The 13,777-nt window shown below is 36.8% G+C and overlaps 1 protein-coding gene across 4 annotated transcripts in view; it reads left to right on the top strand.

Moving 5' to 3' along the window:
• The window catches only part of PARD3B (par-3 family cell polarity regulator beta), a 422,926-nt gene that overhangs the window by 187,738 nt on the left and 221,411 nt on the right, over positions 1 to 13,777 (top strand). For 3 of the 4 annotated variants that reach the window (XR_012836057.1, XM_075756447.1, XM_075756445.1), the window contains exons 6-8: positions 3,793 to 3,879; positions 7,347 to 7,472; positions 12,123 to 12,481. Coding sequence is in view for 3 of the 4 variants with exons in the window: in XM_075756447.1 (XP_075612562.1) it covers positions 3,793 to 3,879; positions 7,347 to 7,472; positions 12,123 to 12,481 (572 nt within the window). In the remaining variant the exon portion in view is untranslated. Of the gene's footprint in view, positions 1 to 3,792; positions 3,880 to 7,313; positions 7,473 to 12,122; positions 12,482 to 13,777 lie in introns of all 4 variants that reach the window. The other variant, XM_075756448.1, reaches the window with a different exon arrangement.

The following is a 13,777-nucleotide window of genomic DNA, read 5'->3' as shown; positions in this document are numbered from 1 at the left end:
AATGGACTGCTGCACATGCTCACTACACACACACACACATACATCTTCACTATCTCTCTCTTTGCTAAACGGTACTCATCAACATTTTTAATGATATGCGTGGCAAGCATCCTGGCAAATGTGATAGACTGTAAGGAATCTGGCAGAAATCAATAAACATCAAGCAATGAAGAATTTAGAGTAAATGATGACAGCTTCTTCAGGTTAAAAATCAATAGTACAACGTTGAACGTGGTCCTCGAGGCCACAATCAGGTCAGGCTAGGCAGGTGTTATCTCTTCACTGAGACCTCTGAGGCACCTTTAGTGCAGCGAGGGGGGGGAGATGCCAGGATGCATTTGAAGAAGCTTGAGTGTTGTGTTTCTAGTTGGGGTGAATCCTGCAATTCAGATAAATCTCCCTGAGATAAACACTTTTTATAAGTTCACTTATTTTGATTGCTGTAAGAACATATATGTATGTATTCCATAAAAATTGGGTTGCAAACTTAGCAAGGACAGTATTTTCTGAGGCAGGAGCTCTATCTGCTCCTTGGAGAGCATGCAGGAAATACCAGCAGTGTAGCACACTGAGGCACCCTCTGTGCATCGCTCACCGATGCTCCAAGCCCCTCATCCCCAGCTAGCAATTGGACTCCAGGTCTTTTACACTGACTTGACAGGCTAGACTCGTTTTTTCTTTTACTGCAAAATGCATTTAAGATGTATAGGGGAGATTTAAAATAGGAGTAGGCCACTAGTAGGTTACTAACTTTTGGGATTTAATTTTTTCCTATTTAGAGGAATTGGTTGGGTTTTAAATGTGTTGAATATTGCATAAAATCCATAAATTACTCTTTCTGTTGCCAGTATCACAGCTGTCAACCAGCAGTGGAAAGCCATTCTGCTTTCTCCTGCCTCCTCCTTCCAGTTTTTTAACATGACTCTCTCAAACTGAGGAGTCCCAAAACCTTGGTGTCCCTTGTGCCTGTGGAGTTCAGTAATTAGTATTCTTAAAGCTTGTCCTGTTTATGATCTCATTCAGCTGTGCATGATTCCTGAATACTCTCTCCAGTATAGTGTAAACTGTACGCCAGTGTGGAATAGTACGCTGCTGGAATTCAGCTGTTCTGGTGGGCAGATTAAACCTGCTGGAAGATGGACAGCATAAGTGAGTTATGTCAAATTTTTTGAGTCTCTGCTCTTTGAGGTTCCTAAACCAAAAAAAGTCGAATCCCAGATATCTTGGGGGTTTTTTAAATCTTTTTAACTGTCAGGCTTTCGTAGGTAAATATTAAAAAAATATGTCCTCAAAGATCTGTTGAAGTTATTGTGAAGGGCAGTTTTCTTCTCACACGTAACTAAGAATCATGTTTGAGAATGAAGTGTCATTCTGACTCATAGATTTTTGATTAAAAATAAAATTCTAGAGTACTTATATATATATATAGAGAGAGAGAGAGAGAGAGAGTGTGTGTGTGCTTTTATTCTGGATATTTAGTGCTTTAGTAATCCATAATTTTTAGGATGTACCTGTGGGCTATTTGTTTTCACAAATAAACCTATTTTTCTTAGTGTGTATTTTTAAATCTAACATGAAATCTAAAGTTGTATGTTTCCTTTGGCTTTGAGCCTACTTATAATTGTAAGTGCATTGATTTAATATGACAGCTAACCTGTCTATTGTGATAGCCCTCAAAAGAATTCCTGCTTTGTTTTACAGTTGCTTAGGAAGACAACTCTTCCCTGGAGTAATTGAGCAATACGGGGTTATTTAGGGACAATTGTAACTTCTTTAAATTTTTCCTGTACAAATGAAAGCCCATTCACTGCTTTTGATTATATGCTGGATCTGTAGGTTTTGGCTACTTAATTTGCTTGTATGTTTTGATTCTGCAGAAGTTCAAAAGACAATAAAAGTAGCCCTTTATTTTTTGGTCTGCTGAGAAAATTGGAGGAAATAGAAGATGGAACTTAAAGAAGAGTTAATTTCCTATGCATGCATTTTTGAGTTTTTGGTAACTACCCTGATTAGCATTTCTGACTAGTTTCACTGGAAAAAAATGTTTTCTAAAAAAACTTACAGGAATATTTTGTCAGTATTTCTATGTTTTATTCATGGAGAGAGAGGTATACAGGAAACAAAAAATCAGCAAATAGAACTACCTGTTGATCGTGCCTGTGTTATAAATAGAATAACATGAAAAATCTGTTATGTTGGGATTGGTGTTTGTTGTTCGGGGTCTGTCTGTTTCATTTTTATGGAATACAAATTCATTCCCATGCCATCCCTTTTGGAAGAATAATTTACAAAAACCCACCTCCTCAAAACTGCCAACAAACAAATCCTACCCTCCCAAACTCCAAAGGCAAATGATACAACTTATTTTCTGGTCTTATTCCATGTTTAGCTGACCAAGCTAAGAATTATTGTATCTAGGGCAAGTTGTTTCTGATTATTCATTATGCAACTAGATAAAGGTTTGCAATGACAACCTTAAGAGAGAGCTCAGCTATGCCATGTGTTTTTATGTTGTACCTAATCTGGTGTAACTGTGTTCCCAATTCAAGGGTGGTCACAGATTCGTCCCCTATACCTGTGCATTTCTTCTTGCATCAAATCAAATGATCATAAGACCACGGGTCAGTCAGCTGATCCCAGGGCAATTGTTGTACTGGGGGGGGGGAGAAAATCACTTTGGGGCTTGGTCATCTTTCTCATCTTGCAAACATGCACTCTTTAGTTTTGTTGCATGGTTTTTGGAGAACAGTCAGAAGTCTTTTTCTCAACAGCAGTGCTTGCATCAGTTAGTCTAAGTCATGGCAGTATATAAAGTGGCCATTTGGTTCAGTTTTCCATGTTCTGTAAACACTATAGGATTGGCATGCGAGCTCAGAGCTTCTTACAGCTTGAATACATGAGGATGTTCTAAAAATGGGAATACCCAATAGAATTCTACCTGCCACTAATCCTGAGTGATGGTGTTCAGTGCGATTTGAGGGGACGGAATGTTACAGAAGATGTAGACTAGCATAGAAAGTAATGTGATCTGCCAGAATACAGACCTTACTCTTCCCCCCACCCGCACACCCGTGCATTCTAGCCAATTCAAGTACCTTCCTTTTCAAATTATGATCACCCAGAATAGAGTTAAGGTCACTGTAAGGCTGGCAGTGTAAAATACTCAATAGGAAATGAAATGGCGCATAGCCATGAAACAGCAAAAATCTGTCAGACATAATGTAGAGGTTTTTGATAATGGTGTTTGAGGAAGGAAACTTCCTGACAAAATGAGCTGACTTGCACTTTTGATTACAGTTTGTTTTGTTCTTTGTTTGAAAGTGAGGTTGCATGCAACTGAGGGAAGAAATAAAGATATTTCAATAATTTGCTTATTGACTTGCTGTCTTTAATGTGTGATCTTCATGTTTATAGTGTGTCCACATGTGGAAATTAATTGAAGCAGCTCATGTGAAGCTTAAATTAAGAACATGTAGAATATTTTTTCTTATGATGAAGTCTCTAAGTCTCTCCTCACTAAAAGATTATTCTTTAATATTCCGGTTAACTTAAGCATTGACTTAGGAAAATGTCTAGTACTTGGTGTCTTTCCCTTTCAAAGTACACAAATCCTAATCTTAAAAAAAAAAAGAAATTTGATAGCCATTTTACATTTCATTTTATTATATATTAGTGCACTGAGTCTAATATTTTTTCTATCCTTTCTGCTATCTGATCAATCAGGAATTTGTTCTTGACGTAGAAAATTCTGTGAAGAAGCATATGAGATGTTTCCTTGTGCTCTTTTTTTAGTGAAATTACAAGAACAGTGGAGATTTCTGGGGAAGGTGGACCCTTGGGAATACATGTAGTGCCCTTTTTTTCATCTTTGAGTGGAAGGTAAGCTATTTTCTGCATTGCTCAAGAAGTACATTAATGAAAGGATTCAGTTGTGGTTCTCTTAAAAGACAATTTAACCATAAGGAAAAGAAATGCTTAAAAGAAAATTGGTACTTGAGTCTATGACACTGCCTTCTATTACCAAAATATTTGCTAGTCTAAGTTACTTATAAGATGTTACCAACCCCTTTGTTCATATATGCCCTTTTAATTACCTCTGGTTTTGTTCTCTGAAGGGTAAACTAGACTTTGTGTAGAGTAATGTGATACTGAAGGTATAGGGACTAGGGGGTTGGTTGTTTTGTGTTGGGTTGCTTTTGTGGGTGTGGGGTTTGTTTGTTGTTGCGGGTGTGGTTTTTTGTTTGGGTTTATTGTTTTGGTTGTTTTTTCTTCCAGTTGGATTTCTCTTCATAGGCCCTTCTTTAGAGACGTGTCAGACAAGAAAAGTAAAAAAAATTGCTTGCCTGGTGATGCCTCATATTTTTTCAAGCCACCTTTCAGATTTGCTTGTATAGCATTTATAAAAATGTGCACTATACCATGAACTTTTCTTTGTCACAATGCAATTACTTTAATTATAAATGATTTAACATAGTCCCTTGAGATCACAAAAGCCTATTATAGCAGCATGCTCATATTGATGTGCTGTAGTTAAGACTGTGTCAGCATTTTCATTACAACTGTTTTTCCAAGCTATGTAACTCAGGTGTTAAAAATAAATAAAAATTTAAAGAATTCTAGGTTGAAATTTGACATATAGAGGCTTAGGAGGGTAGTTGATACAACACTGGCAGCCCTGAATTAAAGGATGGGAAATTGTCAGTGCCATAAGTGAGACTATAGTAAAATGTCTGCCTGTAACAGAAAGGTAATTATTGCAAAAGTAAAAATTGTATAGTTCTTACATGTTTCTTTGTCAACTTTCATGTAGGACAGAGAACGTGAAGGTTTAAATTGCCTTGTAAAAGTCTGTGTGAGTAAACGTTTTCTCAGCAAGATCTGAGTTTGTAAGTGGACCCAAATTCATTCAGAATGTTTTATTTGCCAAAAGGGAAAATAGATGTCCACCTGCTGCCTGGAAAAATGTCGCCACTGTCTCAAGAAAGTTGGTCTTTGATGGGAAATGTAGGAGGTCTGAGTTGTGTCCTTGGCTTTACAGGCTGCCTGTTTGTCTTGAGAAAGGCACTTGTATTTGTTACCCCATCAAGAAATGCAGACAATGGTTCTTTGTTATAGGCATGCCATAAAGGTTGTAGTGTGTACACTGTATTTCAAGATCATTAGGTAAAAAAGTGATGAAATTGCAAGCTATTAAAATGAGTCATTTTTGTAACTGTAATACAGTTCTGTATTGAAGTATCGCTGTTTTGGATGCAGCTTTTAAAGGCTTCCATGAAGAAAAAGTGGAGTTTCTTCATCTACGTTGCATGCACGTTAATATGTCATTATTTGCAAATGCTTTTGGGGATCCCTCAGAGAAAAGAGTTTCTTGACAGATGGACTACTCGTTTAGACAGTTGTCTTGACATTTTAATGACCATTGGCAGAACCATACTGATACCTTTGTAAAAGCACTAGAGTGACTTAAATCGCTTGTCCCTTTTATTTAATCAAGCCTTAGACTAATGTATAAATTTTAACTCATCATAACGTGAGAAAGTACAGAAGAGCATCTTCTGTTTCTGTTAATGCCAAGGTACAATTTATGCAGGCATGCTGACCATGACTAACATGGTCTGGTAGTTCAATTGTAAAGTTATCTTCGAATAAGGTAATGCTGGTTTTAGTCTAGTGCTGCTGCAAAGCAAAATTTTTCTAGAGGTAGTTAAAACATTGCATTAATTTACAAAATCTTAGTTTATACAGGGATAACAAAACTAATGGAAATAATTTCCCCCCTTTCTTTTGCACTTAGATATCACTAAAAAAGGAAATTTAAAATTTAATAGTGCATTAAAATAATGCAAAAATTGAGGCTGTGGAAAAAAGTAATGGGGGAATGAATTTAAGCTGCCACAGTACATGTAACTCAAGCCACTTATTCAGGTACTACAGCACAGACGATGAGTTTCAGACATGTGGGCAATCCTATTGCATTATATGGATGCAGCATCTAAACACAACAGGATTAGTGAAGATCACGGCCACTGATTTGTAATTTCTTTTATTTCTCCACTTCTATTGGTTTGCATCGTAATGTAATTATATTTCATTAGTTCTTAGTGTTTAGGTTTTTAATTGCCACTAGTTGGATGTTTGTCATCAGTAGGGCAGTGGCCCCCTCACCACCACTGCCCCTTTGAATGCTTTAGTGAAGGGTAACACAGCTTGCAAAAGAATTTTTATGTGATAGATTGAATTGGGTTTTTTTCTGAGAGATGTTCTGAAGAAGTAATATTCAATAAGAACCAAGTTTTCACTTTAAGTACATTGATATGACAAATATAAAATTTTAAATCTTCTTATACAGTAAATCTAAAATTAGATGCATGGTGAATATAGTGTCATTTTTAAATAGCTAATGGCGTGCTGTGAATCTGTTGAATGGACTTTAAATATGAGGGGCAGTCATGAATCTGAGAAAAAAATACAAGACTTCTGTTTTGTGATTGGAGTGCTGACATGTTGGAAATTGCACATTAATATTTTATGGAGTATAACCAATAGAAAATGGTCTCTAAAGGTCATCTGTCTTTGATGCTGATGCGGTATGGAAATTTAGTGGTTAAAACTCGATTATAAAAGGTCTTCACAAACATGCAGTTGTCAGGTTTTTTGGACATTGTACTGGTATCATTGGATATATCTATGTTGAATTGTAGTCTGCAATACAGAGATGCTCCAGGTAGGTCAGAAATAGCCTAGTGCTCCCAGCAGAGTTAGCCACGCTGGGATGTTGCATCACTCACATTTGTTCACTTGATGCATTATCAGAAATTTCTGTGCTGCACCTCAGTTTTCAATTTGCACATAACCTGGTAATAAACAACTTATGTTTCAGAGACTTTTCAAACATAGAAATGGTGGTTATTTTTTATCTTATGCTAATGCCTGTTAGTTTATTATAGTCAATTTAGAAAATTACTTTTAATCTGTTTGTGCTTTTCTTTGGAGCAATGTAATCTTACTTAGTGGCAGATAAATATCGCATAAGCTACATTCAAATTTTTAACTGGATGGGGAGATTTAGGTGTTTTTCTCTGTTTCTCCAAGCGTGACCTACAGGACTTCCTGAAGTTGTAGCAAGTAGTATAGCATTAGTATCCAGCAGTTTTTCTTGGTGTTTCTTGCAATCCTCTCCCTGTTAGTGAGCTGCAAATCCTTTCTCTAGGTTAAGCACTTCATAATGGTCTACTCTATCTTATCTCATACACAGTAGAGATTACTATCTATTTTTAGTTGTGATAAATTAATACCAGAAGAGTAAAGGATAGCTTTCACTTTTTTTTTTTTCCTTTTCGTTTTAGGATGCTGGGACTCTTCATCCGTGGTATCGAAGAAAACAGCAGATCTAGGCGTGATGGGCTTTTCCATGAAAATGAATGCATTGTGAAGATTAACCACGTGGACCTTGCAGATAAAACCTTTGCACAGTAAGTGCTGCTTTACTTCTACTTTTAACTATCCAGCATTTTATACAATGCTGTGTTTATTAAGTGATCAATGCAAAGGGATTAATACTTAAGCTAAAATGCCTGTAAAATTGATACCTGGCAGAAACTTTGTAATTTTCTATTGCGAGGGGACGTCATCAATACTTCTAAATATATGAAGGGCAAATGTGAAGAGGATGGGGCCAGACTCTTTTCAGTGGTGCCCAGCGACACAACAAGGGACAACGGGCACAAACCGGAACACAGGAAGTTCCATCTGAATATGAGGAAAAACTGCTTCACTTTGTTTCACCGCATTGGAACAGGCTGCCCAGAGAAGTTGTGGAGTCTCCTTCTCTGGAGATATTCAAAACCTACCTGGAGGTGATCTTGTGCAACCTGCTCTAAGTGATCCTGCTCTAGCAGGGAGGTTGGACTAGATGATCTCCAGAGGTCCCTTCCAAATCCTACCAATCTGTGATTCTTTCTGAAACCACCAAATAAGGTAAAAATTGAGAGGAATCTTCTTGTAGTCTCAATGAACTTATTGTGCTTATTTATTTAAATTAGCTTTAAGTTTTTTAATAGTTACTTTCCCTTTTTAATTCTTCTGTTATTTTTTCCATATTTTCTTTGTAATTTGTTCCTCATAAGACCTTCAGAATGAGTCAGCATTGCAGCATGTTTTTGATGTTCTTTTGCAAATGAAATAAGTTTATTTTTTTGGTGCTGCAGCTTTGTAAGCATTTAATTTTTTAAAAATACTAGTACTTTCAAACTATGATTAGTTGAGCTAAATGGTAAGTCTCACCTCATGACTTCTACTAAAAATCTGTTGACATTTATTATCTATCTCAAATTACTTTAACAGGTTGCTTTGATCAGCTGTGAATTAATGTGACATTGTTGCACAAAAGAATAGCCTCTCAAATTTCACAGATACTTCCTGTAATAATTAAATAGTAATTTGTTTTTACTTTTAATCCATATGTTTAGACAGCTGAGTGATTGTTTATAATATAACAAAAACCTATTGAGATCTCAAAGGAGTTGAGGCTTAACTTTCTAAACAGTAAGCCAAATGTTCAAGGTTTCTAGACTAAAATCAAATAAGTAATTTCACTGTTAGGGATAAATATTTGCAAAATAGATTTTCATAAAATGAGTGCAGTTCTGTAGTAGGTACTACCTTGTTTCTGAGGTTGTGCTTTTTGCTTTCTGATAGGTTTTTGAGTTACTGTTTTCTGAATATTTGGTGATAAATGTATGCTGATGTGATATAGTACATGCCATTCTCTTCCACCCATGGAAAGTTCCTGCATGAGATATCTTTATCAGAACCATAAGTGATGATATCATATTAAAATATTTGTTGCCTCACCTGTGGATTTTGTAATGAAGATGTATCCTTCCCAAATGACATTTGGTATGAATAAAACACTCTCTTTTCAAAATTGTATGTGAAGTTTTCTTTACAAATTTGACTCCTTTGTGTTCTCTTCATTATGTAACTAGATCTCCGAAGGCTTTAAGCCCGAGTGGAGGACTCAGAATATTTTTCTGTAAGGTTACTAGATTTTGGGACAATTAGAAATATTGCAGTAAACTTTGCAGCTCTCCATCAGGCTTCCCTTCAAAATGAGAAATGCAGGACACTTTGCTTTCTCCAAGTTTGTGTACAGTTTTGGGAGTTGGAAGGGATACAAAGGCAATTGTTGAGAGAGGCTAGTCTTGTTAGATGATCTCTCTGTCATTGGGTGAGTCAAAGAGAGAAGTGACTACAAGGTGATTCAGAGCAGAGCCTAATTTAGCTGGTCTAATTCACCTTATGTTACAATAACAAGTAATGTGGTTGCAGTGGCATTGGATCCAAGGAGAAACACTGTGGGCAGCGAGGACTCAACATCCATGTGGGGACTGGGAGGGGGGGGGAGTATTTTGGACAAGCTCTAGTCTACCCTGATGTCCTATTATGTTGTTCTTCTGAATTGCCTTCCAGAATAGCTATCTGCATCATCTCTCTCCCCTGGCTGTTGAGAATGGCAAAAGAAAGGAGCTTTCTGTGTTGAAACTTATCTCAGTGAATATGCCTTTTAGTTTTCATCTGGCATGACATAACTATACTAACCTGACAGAAGTCCAAGTTACAGAAATGCAGTAATTGTAATGGACGTGACAAAGTATTGTCCTAATGACTGTTGACCCAGAAATAGTCACCAAATTTTCCTTTGAGAAGAAAATCTGCTTGCTGGTTTCAAATTGACATGTCTTCCTAACCCTTGTAAAGGGTTTTAACACTTAGCAGAGACTGTTACATACTGTCTCTTTCCATTTTCAGCAGAGATTTTCTGTATTGCTCCTGATGATTGCTGCTTCTGCAGCTTTAATAGCAGCAGCCTACTTTCTGTGTTCCTATGTTTATAATAGTTTTATATATTGAGACTGTTGGTCTGCTTTTTCATTTGCTGTTAATCTATTCAATTACATTCTGTTGTGTTGCAGAGTTTCTAGCACTCTTTTAATTGACTTGCTTATTTTTTTTAATGTATATTTGGGGTCTCAAGAAATGTGAATTTCTCCACCCATTATTTTTCCTCTTTGAAGCGCAGCCAGTTATTTTGCCCCTGAAGACTGCATTTAGGTTTTCCCACCGGATATCTTGTTATTTCCACTTTTTTTTGTTTGAAGGAGAATCCTGTATTTTCTCTTCCATGTATTTAAAATACTCATCTCCTGAAACTGAGTTATTAAATTACCTTGTAACACATGACCAAGTGGCTACTTGCAAGGATGAAGACAAGGTGTGAAAGAAACCTGCTTAAGACTTTACATGCTGGGAGCATGCCATGGTTTCTACAGTCAGGGTGAGCTCTGTCCTTGAAAACCTTCACAGGCTATAGGTGAGCAGGTAACCTATAACCCCTGCAGATATGCTGGGACAGTGCTGTTCTGAAACCTAACCCTTGAGGGTGGTGCTGGAAGAATACCTTCCCACAATGCTCTCCCTGCTACCTTTCTTTTCCAAGTTTGAGATTTCTCTTCTGGCAGTGTCTCCTGTCAATGAATGTGGTTATTCTGACTCTTGGTGCACGTACACTCAGTGTAGCCAGGATAGTTCTTTCCCACAGCAGTATCCATTGGGACTGCCCCCTGACTTCAGTGGCTTCATGCTGTAAAAAACCCTCTTGAAACAGCCCCTCCCTTCCCCTACCTGCAGCTGCAAGGTGGAGGTACTGTGCAACTCTGGTCTGGGAAATCAGTAGGTTTGTATTCAAGATGTTATAGTTTGCAGTGGCTTCCTTTCTGTATCGCTGTAAAAAAACCTGTTTATTTCGGAAGTACTTTCAACATTGACTCCTGTTGCATACCTGAGTGTAAATCCAAAGCCAGGACTTCAGTGAAATGTTGACTTTGCTTGACTGACAAACACGCTACTGAAATGTAGGAGATACGTAAATTGTTCTCAAAAGGGCCCCGTGATTTATTTAAAAATTGATGTGGCCATTATTGCTCCTCTTGACCTGACTCTGCTAAGCAGAAGTTCTTGATTTTTTGTTCTCAAAATGTGCTTCAGCTACTACTTCTGTTTGTACTTAAGTTGTACTTAGTTCTGCAGTATGGAAGAAAATCAGTCGATTTCATCAGAAGAGGAGAGGAAAGCATATGTCAAGCATAGAGAGAAGTCTATGGCTGATTCAAAATCCAGGGAAAGCTGTACGAACAGTTGCTTTGGCTGACTTGTCTTAATTGCCTGCAATTCATGGAAACCTGAACACACTGTATTCTTACCGTGTTAATCAGTTCAAGGGGAGCAGTTTCACTCAGTGCTGTAATACAGTTTCTGGTGTTGCAATTGAGCACATCTCTGAAGACACTGATTAAATAAAGTCCACATATCCAGCTTAGAGGTCACTGCTTGAAAGATGTGAGTAGTATCTGCCTATTAATTTATCCATTTAGTAGAAACACAGAAATAGTCACAACTTTTGCAGTCACCAGAATTATATATCCCATACCATCATTCTTTTTCTGTTGCACCGTTTGCAGTCACAATATTTTTTCTGAAGATGTCTGTACATCCCATACCCTCATCCTTTTTTATTGGTGTGGAACCAGCCAGCAGTTGCATTAGGGATGACAAAGGAATCTGAGGGGCAGTTAGGCTGTACTCAAAAAAACCAAAAATGGAGTCTTGAGCTTGTTCATCATAGTAGATGTATCCACCAGAGCAATTGATCATAAGTGCTCAGTGTATATGCCAACAAGAAAACATAATGGACAAACACTTCAAAAAAGTAGCAAGCTGTAACTTCAGGAGTCTTTTGATAAGCTTTTGCCATCAAAACTTTTCTTCCTGATGTGCTGCATGAGAAATTGTGTTCATTAGTTTATTCTGGCTAATATGTTTTCATAGCAGCCTAGGAATCCTGACAGATGTGCTATTCTGCCTTGAAATGTATGGAAATGTTGTAGTTTAGAAGTTTTATTTCATGTGTACTTTTTAGAAAAGAGACCCTGTAGATGTGAAGGTAAGGTTATTTCTTCACATTTAAGATGAATTTTTGTTTTATTCTCTGTAAACAACTTCAAACTTTGCCAAAATTTTCTGGTTTGTGATGTGAATTTTACACTTTTTTTTCTTTTTTAAAGGGCTCAGGACATCTTCCGTCAGGCAATGAAACTTCAAAGTGTCATCTTGGAAGTCCTTCCTCCATATAATCGAGAACAATATGAGAAGTCTGCTATTGCTCCCCTTTGTTTTCTGGATAACGAAGAAGGAGTTGCAAAAACAAAGATTCCACCTCCTGTTCATCCAAAACCTGCTCTGAAAACAATTAATCTTTCTGGAGCAAGCAGCTTGGAGTCAGGTGTACAGACAACACTACAACAAGCTAAAAGCCCCAACCTCCCACGTCTGGGTAGAAAGTCGTCTTCTCCCTCACTGTCCCCTCTTATGGGCTTTGGCAATAAAAAAAATGCAAAGAAAATAAAGATAGACCTGAAAAAAGGTAAATCTTTGGAGAGGATATGATTAATTCTGTATCATGTTCTCTATATTGATACCTTAACTTTAAACTAAACTAGTGACATTAAAAGTACAAGCAAGTTATTGACAGTTTAAAAGTTCCAAAACTTCAAAAAAGTAAAAGAATATTTCAAAAGGTAAAGGAATGTGAACAGTAATGTTCTCAACAGTCAGCTTTCTCATAAATTTTTGATGCATGTTATCCAGACTTACTGATTTTTAAAACATCCCAAGTCATGATTGTGGAAGGTATTTCATTAGCAACATGTGATATTACGAGATGGTTCAGCCTGTTCACAAACCCGGAATACAAAAATTCAACTACCTGCTGGTAACCTTTATTATTTTTATTCATATCTGCTAATTGACCAGCACTGTTATTGACATTCTTTTAAAAATCTATTCAAATCTTTTTCGTGTTATCCAGGAGGTTGACTGCAGATTTACCTGCCTTTCCCTTTTTTATTTTCTACAAACCTTTTCTTCCATCTGTAGTTATTTGGCTATCAGCAGGCTGATTTTGTGTGTGTATCTTTAATTGCTTCTCCATGCAGATGTCTGTCTTTGCATGGAGTAACAGGTTTATGCACATGTAGTAAAATGTGCTTAAGCAGATCCTAATTAGCACTTATATTTTCTGTTTAATTTGTCTTTGATTTGGCTGAGAGTTAAATTTGATGCTAGAAGTGGCCCTTTAAAAAAATCTCTCTGTAACTTTATTCTTTAAACACAAGAAGAATGTAATCAAGCTATTGTTTCTTAATTTTTGTTATTTCTTAAATCACTCATTTTTACTTCTGAACTCTTCGACTTTGCATTAACAAAACCGGCTTCAGAATTTTCCCCATTTTAGATGTAAAGCTTTTGATTTTGAAGTAGTAATTTGGATTTTTAGAAATGATAGGAATGTGATAGTGACATGGTATCTCTGAAAAATATCACGTGGGTAGCAATCCTGCTCAGTCAAAAAAAATGCATGGACCCTGCTATTCCTAGGTGATTTTAATGGCTTATAAACAATACCTGCTAATACTGATTTTACTCCCTAATTATATGTTAAAACATTTATCTATTAACACTTGAGGCTGTTTATTTCCAAGCAGCAATCAACTTTGCGAATGGAAGCTTAGTATTTGTCCTTTCTTAAAATCATGTAGTCAGCAATTCTTGCATTCAAATTGTGACTTTTTCTACTTTTCCACCAGGTTTCAGTAAAACCTGCTAAATTCTCTTTATATGCTCATAAGTAAACAATTCTGATTGCTCTAATTTGTTTCAG

The sequence above is a fragment of the Balearica regulorum genome, chromosome 6 (genome assembly GCF_011004875.1).
Source record: "Balearica regulorum gibbericeps isolate bBalReg1 chromosome 6, bBalReg1.pri, whole genome shotgun sequence".
NCBI classification, from domain to species: domain Eukaryota; kingdom Metazoa; phylum Chordata; class Aves; order Gruiformes; family Gruidae; genus Balearica; species Balearica regulorum.
This window is presented reverse-complemented; position numbering and strand designations above follow the sequence as displayed.